General features: G+C 42.0%; 2 protein-coding genes across 2 annotated transcripts in view; both read left to right on the top strand.

Moving 5' to 3' along the window:
* Nucleotides 1-7,895, top strand: part of CILK1 (ciliogenesis associated kinase 1) — a 28,872-nt gene extending 20,977 nt beyond the window's left edge. The window contains exons 11-12 of the mRNA XM_028479523.1: nucleotides 3,275-3,397; nucleotides 4,364-7,895. Of these exons, the coding sequence (XP_028335324.1) occupies nucleotides 3,275-3,397; nucleotides 4,364-4,518 (278 nt within the window). The 3' untranslated portion in view covers nucleotides 4,519-7,895. The remainder of the gene's footprint in view (nucleotides 1-3,274; nucleotides 3,398-4,363) is intronic.
* Nucleotides 7,896-11,428: 3,533 nt separating this feature from the next.
* GSTA4 (glutathione S-transferase alpha 4) overlaps nucleotides 11,429-16,584 on the top strand; it is a 20,719-nt gene continuing 15,563 nt past the window's right edge. The window contains exons 1-2 of the mRNA XM_007130195.2: nucleotides 11,429-11,518; nucleotides 12,491-12,595. Coding sequence (XP_007130257.1) covers nucleotides 12,506-12,595 — 90 coding nt within the window. The 5' untranslated portion in view covers nucleotides 11,429-11,518; nucleotides 12,491-12,505. The remainder of the gene's footprint in view (nucleotides 11,519-12,490; nucleotides 12,596-16,584) is intronic.

The following is a 16,584-nucleotide window of genomic DNA, read 5'->3' as shown; positions in this document are numbered from 1 at the left end:
CCGCACGGCACAGGGAGATCAGCTCGGTGCTTTGTGACCACCTAGAGGGGTGGGACAGGGAGGGTGGGAGGGAGGGAGACGCAAGAGGGAAGAGATATGGGAACATATGTATATGTATAACTGATTCACTTTGTTATAAAGCAGAAACTAACACTATTGTAAAGCAATTATACTCCAATAAAGATGATGTTTTAAAAAAAAGAATAGCAGGGCACGAGAGCAGTCTTCCCTGGTGCGAGGGAAAAACAGTCTTAGGAGTCTGGATTCTGAGGCCCTGCTCTGTGGTGGGCAACCTCCAGTGTCACACTTCACTGGGTCTGCCTTGCTCTGGCTTCTCCCTTCTGTCTGATGGCCCAGCCTTAGCCCAGGGCATCAGAACCCCTTCTGGTTGGAAGGTGGATGGTTTGGAAGCCCCTGCCTACTCTTTTTATAATAGACGGATGAATTTCAGAAGTCCTCCAGGCAGACACACCCCGTGCCCAGAAGACCGCTTCCCCTGCTGTGGGCTGCTTCCCCTTCCACATGCCAAGTAAACATCTGGGCTTCTCTTCTCCCTGCCTTTGTCCATTGCGTGTTCATGTATTTTAAGGAATACAAAAAGGAAAGAGAGAATATATCCACACCCACGTACCCACCACCCAGCTTATAAAGTCAGACTCTGCAAACACACACGAAGCCCGGGGCCTTGCCTTTCCTCCCTTCCTCTTTTCCTCTCCTTCCCCCCGAGCCCCACTCTGCCTGAGTTGGGTGTTTATTATTTCCATGCTTTGTTTTTAGTATACAAGAAATACCTAGTATGGTTTTGCATGTTTTAAAATTTATATGCATATAATCCTGGATCTCCACTCATTTTAATAATTATATTACGTATGCAGCAATTATACATCCATAGAATATATATCACATTATGTATAGTATTACATATACAATATATATGTGTATGATACCACGATTTATTATTTATACTAGAATATAATTTTTTTAATTCAAGTATAGCTGCTGTTCAATATTATATAAGCTACAGGTGTGCGCTATAGTGATTCACAATCTTTAAAGGTTATGCTCCACTTATAGTTATTATAAAATATTGGCTATATTGCCCGTGCTGTGCAATATATCCTTTGTAGCTTATTTTATACCTAATAGCTTGTACCTCTTAATCTCCTACCCCTATACTGCCCCTCCTCCCTTCCTCTCCTCACTGGCAACCACTAGTTCTCTATATCTGTCTGCTTTTTTTTTTGTTACATTCATTAGTTTGTTAATAAACATCTTTATTGGAGTATAATTGCTTTACAATGGTGTGTTAGTTTCTGCTTTATAACAAAGTGAATCAGCTATACATATACATATATCCCCATATCTCCTCCCTCTTGTGTCTCCCTCCCACCCTCCCTATCCCACCCCTCTAGGTGATCACAAAGCCCTGAGCTGCTCTCCCTGTGCTACGCGGCTGCTTCCCACTAGCTATCTATCTTACGTTTGGTAGTGTATATATGTCCATGCCACTCTTTCACTTCATCCCAGCTTACCCTTCACCCTCCGCATGTCCTCAAGTCATTCTCTACGTCTGCGTCTTTATTCCTGTCTTGCCCCTAGGTTCTTCATAACCGTTTTTTTTAAATTCCATATATATGTGTTAGCGTACGGTATTTGCTTTTCTCTTTCTGACTTCACTCTGTATGACAGACTCTAAGTCCATCCACGTCACTACAAATAACTCAATTTTGTTTCTTTGTTAATATTTTTTAGATTCCACATATAAGTTATATCATACAGTATTTGTCTTTATCTGACTTATTTCACTTAGTATAATGACCTCCAAGTCCATCCATATTGCTGCAAATGGCAAAATTTTGTTCTTTCTTATGGCTGAGTAGTATTCCATTGTATATCTATACAATGTCTTCTTTATCCGTTCATCTGTTGATGGACACTTAGAACATAATTTATTCATTCCTTCTCTTCTTGACCAACATGTAAGTTGTTGACAGTTTTCACAGTTAGAGCGCCGGAGTGAACATTGATGCCCCCTATAGGTGGTGTGCACTTGTGAGGTTTCTGGGTATGACGTAAACACGTTAGCTTAAAGGCTGTGCTCATCTTGGACTTCACAGATTTTGCCCAGCTGCTGTCCAGCAGGGTGTGGGAGTTGTGCTCTGCCCTTGATGCCTCTTGGTACTGTTGAGATTGTAAACGGGTGCTCATCTGAGGTGTGCAATGGCATCTTACTGTGGCTTCACCCCGCATGCCCCATTGACTAATGAGGGTTGATCATCTTCTCTTGTGTTTACTGACTCTACGTTTTCTTCCTTCTGTGATTTCCTTGTTCAAATTCTCTTCCCATTTTTCTTCTCATTTATCTAGTCACCAGAATTGCAAAATGTGCTCCAGCTGACCAACACAGCTCCTCACACATGAGCTCCAGACCCTTTTTCCCACTCTGCCTTGAGCAGTTGCCAAGAATGCTCTGTGTTGTGAAGATAGAGAGCAACTCTCCCCCTCATGAACTCTTCCAAATGGATATAACTTCCGTTTGTATAATATTCTTCATTATTCCGTGTGCACCTTGAAGCCTTAATAATAAGGCTCATTATAGATACGCATTCACCCATCCGATACGTGTTGATTACTTGCTATATGTAAGGCTTTCCATGAACCTCCTGGAACACTAAGATGAGTAGCACCCAGTTCCTGCCCTTAAAACTGTCTCAAGACAGAAATGACATAAAAAGTAAACGTATTTAATATATTTTAATAAGGATCAATTTTCTGGTTCTGGACAAGAATACTTAGCGTAGAATTACTTATAATAGCTAAATAATTAACATAACCTGTTTGCTGATCAATAAGAGAATGGTTAAATGAGTTATGGTTTAACCATACTCTGGAATTTGTATATACTGACATGGAAGGCTAACTCTTGTATATTATGGAGCAGAAAAAAAAAATTCCAAAACAGCTTAAACTTATTATTACAAACAGACAGAAAATTCCAAATTTCCCCTTTTTTTAAGCAAACTAACCCACCAGCCTCCTTGTGGGTACAGGCTACAGGGTCAGCACTGTCTTTGCACACCCTCGCCCCATCCCCCAGTGTTTCCAGCAGTGTGGTGTGGTGGAATGCTCTGCTTGGAATTCACTGTTTTTATCCTAATTCTTTTCCCCTGAAAGTCAAAACCTGGTTCTCTATTGTCCTGCCCCACTGTCCTTTACCCCCATTGGTGTCCTGTGCATGTCTCTGCAGTAACAAGCTTTTCCTTTTGCAAATCAGTTGGTTCCACCTCAACAAGTTCTAGTGGACTGGCTGGAAACTATATCCCTTCCTTTCTGAAAAAAGAAATCGGTTCTACTGTGCAGAGGGTCCACGTGGCACCTATACCTGACCCTTCCCCTGGTAAGTTCTGTTTCAGATTATTATTATTCATGAACTGATTCAACAAACAGTTATCAAACAACTGCTTTGTGCTGGACCTTGTAGGCCTAGGGTCCACGAGTGAAGGAGACACAAAACTCCCTGTCCTCCTGGAACTTGTACTCTACAGACAATAAGTAGACCAAATAAGATGCTCCAAAAGTGCTAAGGGGAAACTAAAGCAGGGAGTAGGGAGTATGGGGTGCAGATGCATTTTACATAGGGCGGCCGAAGAAGACCTCACTGCAAAGGAGCCATCGGGTAAAGATCTACAGGAGGTGAGCGAGCAAGCCCTATAATGCAGGCTCTTAGTGCCTGGGCCTCCAGGTAGGATGGGCCTGGTAGATGCAAGGAACAGCAGGGAGGCGGAGTGCAGGAATGGTGTGAAAAAGGGGAGGGGAGCAGGAAGAGGAGGTCAGAGAGGTGATGGGGGGCACCCCCCACAGGTCACTGTAAGCACATCGTCATGACTCTGAGCCACATGGAAGCCCCCGGAGGGTTCTGAGCTGGGCAGTGAGGGGATCTGACTTCTACCTCCAGGCTCACTCAAGCCCTGTTGTCACTAGACTGAAAGGGCGAGCAGGGTGGAAGTAGGGAAACCAACCAGGAGGCTGTCAGGATTATCCAGGCGAGGAATGAGGCTGGCCTGGGCCGGTGGTGATGGTTGACCTGGGCCAGGTTTTGGGTAGGTTTGGAAGGTAGAGCCAATGGGATTTGCTGAAAATTACAAGTGGGATCTGAGAAAAAGAGAAGGGTCAGGGATGACACCAGTAATTCTGGCCTGACCACTATAGAATGGGGTTGTCCTTAACTGGGAGGGAGGACGCTGAGGAGGCGGCTGCTCTTGAGCTCTCCTTTGCTAATATTTTTGTCACCAAGATGCTCTTGGCTGCACTTTGTTTGCATGGGTCCCGTATCAGTCAGACCCACCTTTTCCTTTCATTGCAGGGTATTCTTCCCTGAAGGCTGTGAGACCTCATCCTGGGCGACCTTTTTTCCACACCCAACCGAGAAGCACTCCCGGGTCGCTGCCCCGGCCTCCGGCCGCCCAGCCCGTGCATGGCCGGACGGACTGGGCTGCTAAGTATGCATCTCGGCGGTGACTGTCACGAAGCCCTTTGTAGGGGACAGCAGGACACTCTCCCTCGGCCAGATGGTGTTCTACCTGCAAGAGACTTTCGGATGGTGGAAAAGCAAACACTTTATAGTTATTCTTCTGAACTGAGACATTTCAATATTCATTTTTAAAGTTTTTTTTTTAAATATTGATTTGAATGCAGTACCTTTTTTTGTACAAAGTCATTTTATTCTAAAACTGGGTCCCATTATTTTCTTAAACAGCAGCATTTTGTATATATGGATTATGTTTTAGCATTTTATACAGTCAACTTTGTAAGGAACTTTTTAAAGATTAATTGATTTTCCTTTGGGGTTCCAGATAATATTTTATACAGATTTTTAAAAATAGAATAATAATGATGCAGTATTGCAACAGGGGTGCAATTTAAGGCTACACGATAAAGGGTTTTTTCCTCAATGTGTGCAGATATTTGTGAAGTGGTTAAATTTTAAATGTGGCATATTCGGTACTTTAGGCTTTTTTGGACTGACCTCAGCACCAGAAAACTGACCATCTGCCGTTCTCAATACTGTGTTATTGGTTTGACTTTTTGATACCACTGTGCTGTTCTAAAAGTACTATTACATAATTCACTTTGTTTTCTTTTTACTCCCCAGATGAAAGAACTCTAAGTAAATATTTTTAGAAATGTTTATAACACCCTTTTTGGTGGTTGGAGATATCCAGCTGAAACCAAGCTATGCCATGATATTCTATTTTCTTCCATTTTTGAAATCAACTTGTATAAGTACCCACAAAAAGGAAGCTTTTCAAGCCAAGATGTTCTCCACGTAAAGGTTAACACGGTCACTTAAACTATATCCCTGCCAAGATGTGTGACCCCAAAGCTAAGTGTCAAAGCAGCAGAAGATTTTTTATTATCCTAACCCTCAGAATGTTGCATTTAGCTCAGTTTTCATGGCAATTTGGGGAGCAGGAAAGATAGATGGCGGAGGTCCCACTGGTCTGGGAAGTCACAGCTACCATGATGTCAGTGTCTGTCACGTGCCACATTCAAAGGACTCTTAACCCTTGTGTAGTTTCTTTCAACAGTGAGAACTCTATATTGTGGGCAGAGGCTGTTCCATTGAGAGGAATGTTTACAGCAATTTTGAAAATGACAAAGCTAGTTTGGAGACAGAAAAAGACAAAAAGTCCGCTCTGATCCACCTCTGTCAGGCACACTCGCCTCCACTCATGGTTGCCTGAAAGGCAAGAGAGAAGGTCACCGTCTTTACACACGACATAATCTCCTGAGTATATTGACTCACCTTCTCGCAGGGCTCAAGTCACTCTCATTTGGTTCCAGGATATAGCAAGTTGAGCCAATGAAAATGTCCTTTTTGTAGGTTAAAATGAATATCGGCACTTTGATATGGTTCAACCTAGTAAGTTGGTAAATTGTTGCTTTGACGTATTCATAATATGTTGCAGCTTGAACAAATCAGGATGGTTCCCAAGGGGCCCTCACCTAAAATCAGGGAGTAATTTGTGCTTTGGAGAGTCTGGCTCAAAAATATACTTGACCAAGCACCATGATCGCTGGGGGCATGAGAATAGCACATGATGGATGTGGATTTGAGAGGTAATATTTTCCTGTTAACAAACTGGCAGCAAAGCTTCAGGAAATAAAGATGTATATGTAAGCACAACTTGAAGCTGAATTCATTTCTGTATTATATTCTCATTATCTCAAGCAACAGAAAATATGTTTTCAGAGATGAGTCCTTTACTATGAGGTTAATATTTATTTCCCCTTTCTGTATTATGTATAAAAAGTAAGTTAATCTGAAAGCTTACCGCTTGCTGGAAAGCTGGTTTTAAATTGTAAATACCCCCTAGAGAACCAGATGGATTGTGAATGCCATATTCTTGGCCCTCTAGCTTATGTTAAGGTCATTACTTTTTTTTTTTAATTGAAAAACCCAGTTACCTGCTTATTACACATTATAAAATTGTTTTTCTATTACTTTTGTAGGGCCCAAATTCAGAAAATATTTCACTTTTCTTCTTCCTCTTTCATTTGTTTATCAGCAAACAACTTCCCTTGGGGAGCAAAACATGTTTATTCATTTGCAAGTCAAGAAACTGACGCTGCATTGAGCAAACTAGAAGGCTGAAAAAACAATGTCAATTCTATAGAACTAGCAAAATCCTATAAAGTTCTCTTTTCCCCCTGCCCTGAAACGGGTAAGGGATAAATTGAGCATACAAGCTGTTTACTATAGGAGCAAATAGTCACCATTATTTTGTTAAGTGAAAATGAAATGCTACCTGTTGCCTATATTTTCAGTTACTATAGACTTACAAAATCAACTGCAAGACACCAAGAAGAATGATGAGTTTAACTGTACCTATCCACGTCTGTACCTCATTTCCAGGCAGAAAGCTTTCTGGGACGTCAGGAAATGGTACAGTGCCCAAAGGTTCAGTGACAGTGGTATGCCAAAGGGTATGTGTGTGAACTGCAGGGAAAGTTGCATGGGCATAAAAGCTACTCTTGGTGTGATTGTTAATTTGACAATAAGCTGCCATTAATTACTAAGCCCTCACCCAGCTCATGTATGATTTAAATAGGAAGAAAACTGATTTTTAAGCAATTTTTTAGACACATCTCTTGCCTAAAGGCCTATATACGTCTAATAAACTGATGCTATGTCATCATCTGGAGTTATCAAAAATTGCGTACAGTCAAGGCAACCCATGTAACGCAAGAATCGTTTTGTTTTTAAGTACAAATTACCAGTACTGTTGGAGTTCACGGGCACCATGTTTTTTCATGATGTGGCATCAAGCCATTGTTTGGTGCCATTTAGGAGAGAAAAAGAATGCAGGCTGTATGTTTCAGTTCAATGTATGATCCAAAGCAATATGTTTATAAGAAAATGTTTGACATACTAATTATTTTATATCATTTAAAGCATACTGTAGCAACTTGTTTGTTTAATATATGTGGTTAATTTTTAGAATTATTTTTACAATTTCCAACCAAAGTACTGTATTTTATATAATTTATTGTGAGGACCTTCTCATGGAAACCCATAGAAGACAAACTGGGGGCAAATATCACGTTAATCTGTATTATCAGTTTCTTATAGTCACTGTGCTAATGTGAATTTAAAATGACCTGAACAGTCTTCTGATGTGGATATTTCAGTGCTGACAGCAATTTAGTCTCCTGGTTTGATTACAAGTGAGTAACTAAGAATATATTTAATTATAAAGCAAATATTCATATGATGGGAAGGTAGGAGGACAGAAAACCACTTGCTCAAGCCCCTTCTGAAATAAAATGTTCCTTTTTTGAATAGTTTGTCCTAAGGTGTTTAAAAACGTTAACTTTACTTAAGGAAAATTCTGCTCCAAATAAAGTTACAGTTTAAGAAAAATTGATTTGAGTGTTCTGTTTTTGTTTTTATGTTCTTCCATCAAACAATAACATTACTAATGTTCCTAATTTGGAATTTTGATATTTTATAACTTCTCCTTAACGCTTAATATAGTGTTACGTCTGTGAAATTGAAAGCATACACTTAGACTAGCAGAGTAGGAAGCGTTATCTTGCAATGTGGAGGCTTTTTAAATCTCGCTTTTAGCAAGTTAGGTGACTAGGAATATTTGAAAAAAAAAAAAAGCAGGTCAAAACAATTTCTTGTTACTGATTTCATCATGATTAATACCTACCTTGCGTTTTTCTAGCTTTCACAGTACACTCACATGTACAATATAAACCTTCAAAAGAAGCTCATAACTTCATGAATTCAATACAGAATTCCACAGGAAATTCTTCTCCCAAACATTCTTTGAAACCTTAAAAGAATTTTAAGGGAACATGATTTACCAATTAACCTTGTATTGGTGAATCCGTAGGTGATGTGCTCTTCCCCGTCAGAACATCCCCGGACCTGGATGGGGGAAGGGTCAGAACATCCCCGGACCTGGATGGGGGAAGGGTCAAAGACTGAGATGAGTTCCCAGGGCCTCTGAATATATTGATATATATCAGGTAGGTAGAAAGACACCATAAGTAAGACTGTCCCAGGCTGAGAGCAACTCCAAGGGTCTCCAAGAATAGAATGATTTCAGGGGCTTCCAAGGAGCAGAATGACATAAGCATACCTGTTGTAGAATAGCAGAATTATTAAAACAGGATTTTTTTTGTTTTTGTTTTTGTTTTTTTTGCGGTATGCGGGCCTCTCACTGTTGTGGCCTCTCTGTTGCGGAGCACAGGCGCCGGACGCGCAGGCTCCGGACGCGCAGGCTCAGCAGCCATGGCTCACGGGCCTAGCCGCTCTGCGGCATGTTGGGATCTTCCCGGACGGGGGCACGACCCCTTGTCCCCTGCATCGGCAGGAGGACTCTCAACCACTGCACCACCAGGGAAGCCCTATAACAGGAATTTTTAATTTCTCCACAAGCTTGTTTAATGAGAGTCTTATGACACTGCCTTAGTTTCTCTTTCAGGTAAACAAGATCACTAGGATGATATGACCCCTAATTTATTAGGTTGGACGTATGGAAGTGCCCATTTTTGTAAGTTAGAAAAAATTAGTAAAATACCAGCAATTTGATATGGTTCAACCAATTAGAAATAAGAAAATGGAGATAAAGGTTTGGCTGATCAACAACGTTTATAATAATTCTTCTCCTATCTAGTTCAATGAAAGCGAATCTTTGTAGAAAGGTGAGTTGGAAAAAATTGATAAAGTATGACCACCTTCAGCAGGTTTGGAAAATACGGCTTCTGCCTCTCTCACCTTCCAAGATGGCCCACACTGTCTGTGGAGTGTGTATTTCTCTGAATAAACCTTCTTTCACTTAAAAAAAAAAAAGAAATATATATGGCTTCCTACCTATGTCAAATTGAGTAATCTCTGTGTTAGGTCAGAGTTAGAAAAATGAAATTGAACACATATTGCTTTTCGCATTTGAAAGTGACTTTCCTGACTCTTGGTGTGCCCAGCTGTTCTTGTTTTTTCTTCTTACTTTACATATTTTCTCTGGATAAACTCACCCTTTTGCTGCCAAGTTAATCCATCTCAGTCCTCTCTTCTGAGTTGTCACTGGCCTCTTTTTTTATTTTATTTTTATTTTTTTATTGAAATATAGTTGATTCACAATGTGTTAATTTCTACTATACAGCAAAGTTCTTCAGTTATACATATATATAATTCTTTTTTAGTATTCTTTTCCATTATGGTTTATCACAGGACATTGAATATAGTTCTCTGTGCTATAGTTCTCTGTGTAGGACCTTGTTGTTTATCCATTCTGAATATAACAGCTTACATCTGCTCACCCCAACCTCCCACCGGCCTCTTCAACTGTCTAGTGGACACTTCCAGTTGTACGGCTTGCAGGAATGAAAGACAAACCTACTCATGATTATTTCCCCCAAACCTTTATGGAGCTAGAACCAAGGTATCGTCCATTAATTAATTCATTCATTCATTCTTTCAACAAGTGTTCTCTGAACGCCTTCTCTGTGCTAAGCATTATTCTAAGAGCAGGATATACAAAAGTATATTGTAAAAAATATGAAAATCCCTAACCTCTTGGAATATACATTCTATCAAAATTTCAGATAACAAAATAAATAAAATATATAGTATGTTAGATGACAATAAATGTTACGAAAAATAAACATGGAAGGTGGAAAAGGAAGTGTGTGTGTGTGTGTGTGTATGTGTGTGTGTTTGGAAGGGGGGCATCATTCTAGACCTTTTCTCTTTCTCCTTTCCACCTCATTAATATTTCACCTTTTCTTACCCATCTTCTTCAAATTTATGATACTACTATAATTCACACGGACATTTAACAGGTCTCTCTTTCCCCGCCCCACACAGTCGCAATTCATCCTCCACGTTTCTGCCAGAGAAATCTATGGAAAATAAAATCTGATCTTGTTAGTTGCTATAATTGATCAACAGCACAGTCTTCTCAAGCCAGGTACTCTCAAAAACCCCTCCTGGGTGAAAACAACAATCAACAACATCTATAGCCTGAGAAATAGCAGAAGCTGCCTCTAGAAGCAAGAGATAGTTCTGAAGGCCTTTTGGAGGCATATATTTTTAACTTTAAAATTCATGTGAATTTTTCTATACTAACCTTGACGGTTTTAAAATATTTTAAAGTTCTAACTTATCTACCAGCCAAATTACTTTTTTAGCCCCAATGATACCTCTACCCCAAGGCCCCCAACTTCCTTCCATCCAAGAAGGTGCTGTGTTTAACCTGTGGCTTAAAGCAGTTTTGTCGAAAGTGTACAAAATGAAGGAGAAGCTCAAGACGATTCGATTCACTGGGTCAAGGAAGAAAGAAGGAGGGAGAGGAGAAAAAAAATATATGTATATATAAATATATATAAAATATAATATATAATATAGAAAATATATGTGTATAATATATATTATATATAAATGAATATATTTTTAATATATAAATTATATAATCACACATTTAATAATGAGTTGTTACATAAGTATATATGAAACTTTGCTTACTTTTTAAACATACCTCTTTTCTACGAATTACTTGATCCTTTTTTAAGGACGTTCTCAAAAGAAAGGCAGACTGCCACGTGCAGCGCCTCATTTGGATGTGTCTGCGAGACGAAACTCCCCGCCACTCGGTATATAAACCTGAAGAGATTTTTCACTTTATGCATAGGTCGACTTGTTTTTTTTTTTTTCTAGCCGTATCTCTAAAAGGCATTTTAAGGTCTTACTCTAACTAACACTTAAATTATCACTTAATCCCTAAAATTGCTAAAGTTGGTGCTAAAACGGGCTTAATTTTCTGTTGTTTTCATATTACCCAGCATGCCTTGCAGGTAGGAGGGGCATGCTAAATAGTGCCGTGTCTATTGGTGAAATCCTGCGGAGCCTCGCCCACCGAGAGCGCCTCGGGCCGCCCACGGGTCCCCTGGCTGCAGACCTCTTGCTGGGCGCTTTGTGCGGTCTGGTCACTCCGAGCGGACCCAGGTCTGTCTCCCTTCTGCCGCCCCCACCTGCCCTTTCCCCTCGTCTTGTTTCTCCTGGCTCCGAGCTGCTCACTCTCCCTCCATCCCGGAACCACCCCCGCATTCATCCTATTCCTGTCTTCGTGCCCTGGTCCTTTGCGCCCCCGCCCCCATCGGGGCAGACGTGGGCCCCTGGGCTGGGGTGGGGGTCTTGCTTGGCTCGTTGTGCGTATCATGATTAACCCGCTCTGTGGAGTCGGCAACCCTGGGTGGAAGGCAGGGTCGGATGGTCCCCGGGGCGGGCCGCGCGGGCTGAGCGGCCACGCGGAGCGCCGGAAGCCTATCTCGGCCGCCGATCGGTGGCCTGGGCGCAACCGGGGCTGGGGGCCCGTGTCCGGGCGGGGCGGGGGCGTGCAGGATCCGGGGCCGCCACCGCAGGCCTGCCCACCGACGCACGTCTTGCGGACAGTAGTAATCCTCGGCCTCCCCACCTCCCTGTTGCTGTGAGGCTCAAATCTGATGCGTGTGAAAGTGAATTTTTACAGAGGTTCCACGGGTGTGTACCTCTCCTCCGCGGCCCTTGGCGTCTGGACTGTAAAGGCCGAATTTGGGAAATCTCAGATTTTCAAGGTCAAAGTATATGATGTTCTGATTCTGTGAAGTCCCGTGCTGCTAATACAGATAGATGTCTTTACAGCAAATGGCCCCAGCTTCCCAAGATCTAATAAATCGTAACGATATGAAACGGTATGAAAGCCAAGTGTTTTGTTTTGTTTTGTTTTTAAGTTTTAAAATGGTGGTCTGTTTTTATTGAGTGAGGGAAAACGCAGTTAGAAAAACGAAAACAAAATCCCTTCCCTTCCAACCACCACAAAACCCCCCAAACAGTTTTCTGTGCCAAAATCCTGAATATTCATTTAGCGCCTGAGCTCTGGGCTGAGGACTCGAAATTGAGGCTGTTCTTTTGCGAGGAGCTGCTGCGTTTGTTTTTCAGAAAACCTGAAAGGCCATGATGGCTACGAAGCCCAAACTCCACTACCCAAATGGACGAGGCCGGATGGAATCCGTGCGATGGGTTTTAGCTGCCGCTGGAGTCGAGGTACCCTACCTATATGCTGTTTCTGCACAGATTTGTCCTACAACGTTGAGACTTGAGGGAAACGTCAATGGCGGAGCCCTGTCCTCTCCCACTAATATCACAGACCTGCTTCAGTGAGTCAGAAGAGTCCTTCCCCTCAAGACTTTTTCTTTTTATAAATGGAGTGTAGTTGATGAAATTGTATTTAACTTTCAGCTTTAATCATTGGCTTCTGATCTACCACCAGTAAATATTTATTAATGAGGAGAAAAGGAACGAACCTGCAATTTGCCAGTTAACAACCAGAACTTCTGTGAATATAGAATCTCTAGGTGAATTTCGTATTTATTTCAGTGGCTTCAGACTGGCAGCCTTCCTATCTTGTCTGCATTCCTTCCTGTATGCTTTGGCCCACAAAGGTTTTGGTCTTGTTTTTGTTCTGTTCTTGTAGCTTCTTATTTATGGAAATTTTCAAATATGAGCAAAGATAGGACATTGCCATGAGTTCCATGTACCTGTCACTCAGCTTCAACAACCATCAGCTTTGTGCTAATCTTGTTTCATCTATCTCCTCCCCTCTGCTTGCTTTGTTGGGAATATTTTACGTTTCATCTGTGAGTACTTCAGTTTTGCTCTCTAAAAGATGAGCATTTAAAAACATAACCACAATACCATTATCGCACCCAACAAAATTAACAACAGTTCCTTATTATCACCTAACAATCTGATTGTCTGAAACAGGCCTTGTTTCAGTCTGGATCTAAATCAGGTCCACACATTGCGTTTGATTACGTTTCTTTCAGTATTTAAAAAAATCTGTAACATTTCCTCTGCATTTAAAAAAAAGTAAACTTTGAATTTGGAAATAATTTCAGATTAATAGAAAAGTTCTAAAGATAGTGCAGAGTGTTCCCATGTAACTGTCTCTGTCTCCCTTAATGAAAACATCTTACCTAACCACATCAAAACCAAGAAATTAACATTGGTGCATAACTAAACTACAGACTTTATTCAAATCTGATTGGTTTTTCCACTGTTCCAGGATCCAACATTGTATTTAGTCACTATGTTTCCTTAGCTTTCCTCCATCTGTGACAGTTTCTTAGTCTTTCCTTTATTTCACTACCTTGACAGTCTTGAAAAGTATTGGTCAGGATTTTTGTAGAATCCTCCACATTTTGGGTTTGTCTGATGTTTTTCTCATGATTAGACCGGGTTTGAGGGAAGAAGACCATGGAATGAAGTGTCCTTCTTATTACATCATATGAGGGGTTACAGGACATCATGAGTCGTCACTGGCGCAGTTAAGCCTGGTCACTTGGCTCCTTATTCATCAACTAATTTTCCCTCTGTTCTTTGGAAGAGAATCATTAAATTCAGCCCACACTCCCAAGGATGGGAATTAAGCTCTACCTCCTGGTATCTGCATTTAGAATTCTTATGTAAGGAAGATTTGTCTCCCCCCCATTTATTTATTTATTCCATCATTTATTTATATCAGCATGAATTTAAGTATATTTATTTTATCCTTTCGATTAAAATTCAATAATACTTTCTTTTGTTGCTCAAATAGTTCCAGCTTTGGCCACTGGGGCTCTTTCAGGTTGGCTCTTGTGTCCTTTCCATGTAGCCCTTTTTACTGTTTTTATTTCCTTCAGCATTTTCTCACTTTCTGACACTCCAAGATGCTCCAGGCTCATCTTGTCTTTTCCTTGCCCTAGCCCTAGTACTTCTCCAAAGAGCCCTGGTCCCTTTTATTAGAAAATGGTATTCGCAGCCAAGATCTGGGTGCTAAGTGTCTGCATTTGTTTCTAGTGCCATTTGTGGAAGAAACTGCGTTTAGAATGCCCCCCATTCTGGATTTGGCGGCTTTACTCTCATTTTAACATGTTCTATTCTCTATATTTCCTGTAAACTACTAGTTGGATCCAGAAGTCTGATCAACTCCAGGCTCCTTTTTTTCTTTCTATCTCTATTTTTTTTTTCCTGCCAGACTGCGGCAGAGGTGATACTGTGATCATATTTCTCTTGTGCGACGTCCGGGGTGCATGATGTCTGCCTGTCTCGTTTTCAGCGTTGCTGAGTTTGATCAGTGTGTTCCTGTGACCTTAGCGTGTTCCACACAGTATGAAGTTTCCTCCATCACCCTTTCAAGTGTCGTTTGCAACCTTGATCATCACCACTGTTAGAGATTACAAAATGGCGACTTTTCTATTTCTATCATTTCACCTGAATTTATTAACTGTGGTACTCTTATAAAGAGTCATTGTTCACTGATTAACTACTTAATTACCTTGAAGTACAGTTCAAATAAGAAAAGCAGGATAAGTGCTTGATTCTGCCACTTTATCAATTTTCAGAATAATGAGTCATTACCCTAGCAACCTCCAGAGGTGACAAATGAGGGTTGATGGGTTTGGGGTTTTGTTTCTTATTGTTGGTTTGGTTTGGTTTTGGTTTCCTTACCTATCATTATGACTTACCACACTGTGTTTTTACAGTTTTCTAAATTAGTGGATATCATTTTTATATACAAATTCTGATTTCTGACTTCTCTTGAGAAGTTGGAAGATCTGATGATCCTGGGGCCTCATTTCCATAGGGCAGCAATTGCTGCTTCTGAGTAGGGACGGTCCCTAGAGATGGACCTTTCTAGTCCGCACAGTCCCCATCATTCCCTGTTGTCTCAGGACATATTTTCTAATTGTGTTAAGAGGAAAGCGAAACAATTCTTGATCCTTTGACTTGAACCTAGTCAGCTTATTTATGTCACCTGTCTAACCCCTGTATGCTTCTGAGTTTGCAATTATTTAATACGTTTTGAAGAGGGTGTCTTATATGTGTATGTACTAGAATCCCTTGTCCAAGCTCCTCTTCCCTAGCTTCATTCTACTCTGCTGTGAGTCAGCATTCTTGGTTACAGTCATAGAAACCCAACCCTAAGTAAGAAAAACAAAAAGGAACATGGGTCATGTGATCTACCTACCCTCAACCCGGCAGGCAGGTGGGGTACAGTAATTAGCCCAGCGTGGGTCTCAAGCCCACTCCTCTGACCAGGGTGGAGGGAGCTAGACTGGCCTCCCTCACAAGGGCTGACCACGTGGTTTGCAGGAACAATTCCCAAAAGGTGGTACCAGGGGTCCCTCTCCTTTCTGTGCCCAGTGACATTTTCAGCTACATTTGTGCTCATACAGATCTGAAACAGGAGGGCCAGGCCGGCAGCCGCTGGATGAGTTCATGATTCCCAGGGTCACGGTGTCGGTTAGAGCCTGATGTGTAAAGCATACGCATCCCAGTAACTAGGTACCTCGCACGTGCTGAGAGGCAGCCTGACCTGATTCAGGGAGTCAGCGTCCTCCATCTCACGCTTGGTTTGGGTCCTCAGACCTTGCTCTGTGCTGGATGCTGCTTCTTGGCTGCTTGGAGCTTCATGTGCCCAAAGACCACCCCCAACCCCAAGCCTGGTCAGATCCTCCTTGTGGAGAGGGGGGTGAACAGTGTAAAAGAGAAGATGTGAAGGCCACAAACTCCTCATTCAGGACTTCTGGGCAGTTCACTTAGAAGAAGGGGGCGTGTGAAGAGGGAGCAGGTGGTGTGGACGTGGGCACTTCTCCAAGGTTCCCAGCGGGAACAGCACCCCATCAGGGCACAGAGACGTCTGATTGTGTGGATGGAAGCCGCACACTGTCTGTCCTTACAGCCCGGAGCAGCAGCCAGACAGTCGCCAGCTCCTCCAAGCTCTGCCTGGTGACTTTTTCCCTTCCTCCCTCTCCTACCCTCTAATCTCCTGTTCCGGTGCTAGATTGTTCTTACAGACCAAGTTTTATAAAGTTTGACTGAAGACAGTTTCTCTAGTGAGAGAGAGCATGCATTTTGCTACGTCTTCCCAGAAGTCAAAAACCAGAATCCCGGGCTTCCCTGGTGGCGCAGCGGTTGCGCGTCCGTCTGCCGCTGCAGGGGAACCGGGTTCGCGCCCCGGTCTGGGAGGATCCCACATGCCGCGGAGCGGC

The sequence above is a fragment of the Physeter macrocephalus genome, chromosome 18 (genome assembly GCF_002837175.3).
Source record: "Physeter macrocephalus isolate SW-GA chromosome 18, ASM283717v5, whole genome shotgun sequence".
Lineage (NCBI taxonomy): Eukaryota > Metazoa > Chordata > Mammalia > Artiodactyla > Physeteridae > Physeter > Physeter macrocephalus.
Note: the sequence above shows the minus strand (reverse complement) of the source record. Positions and strands in the feature narration are given on the sequence as shown.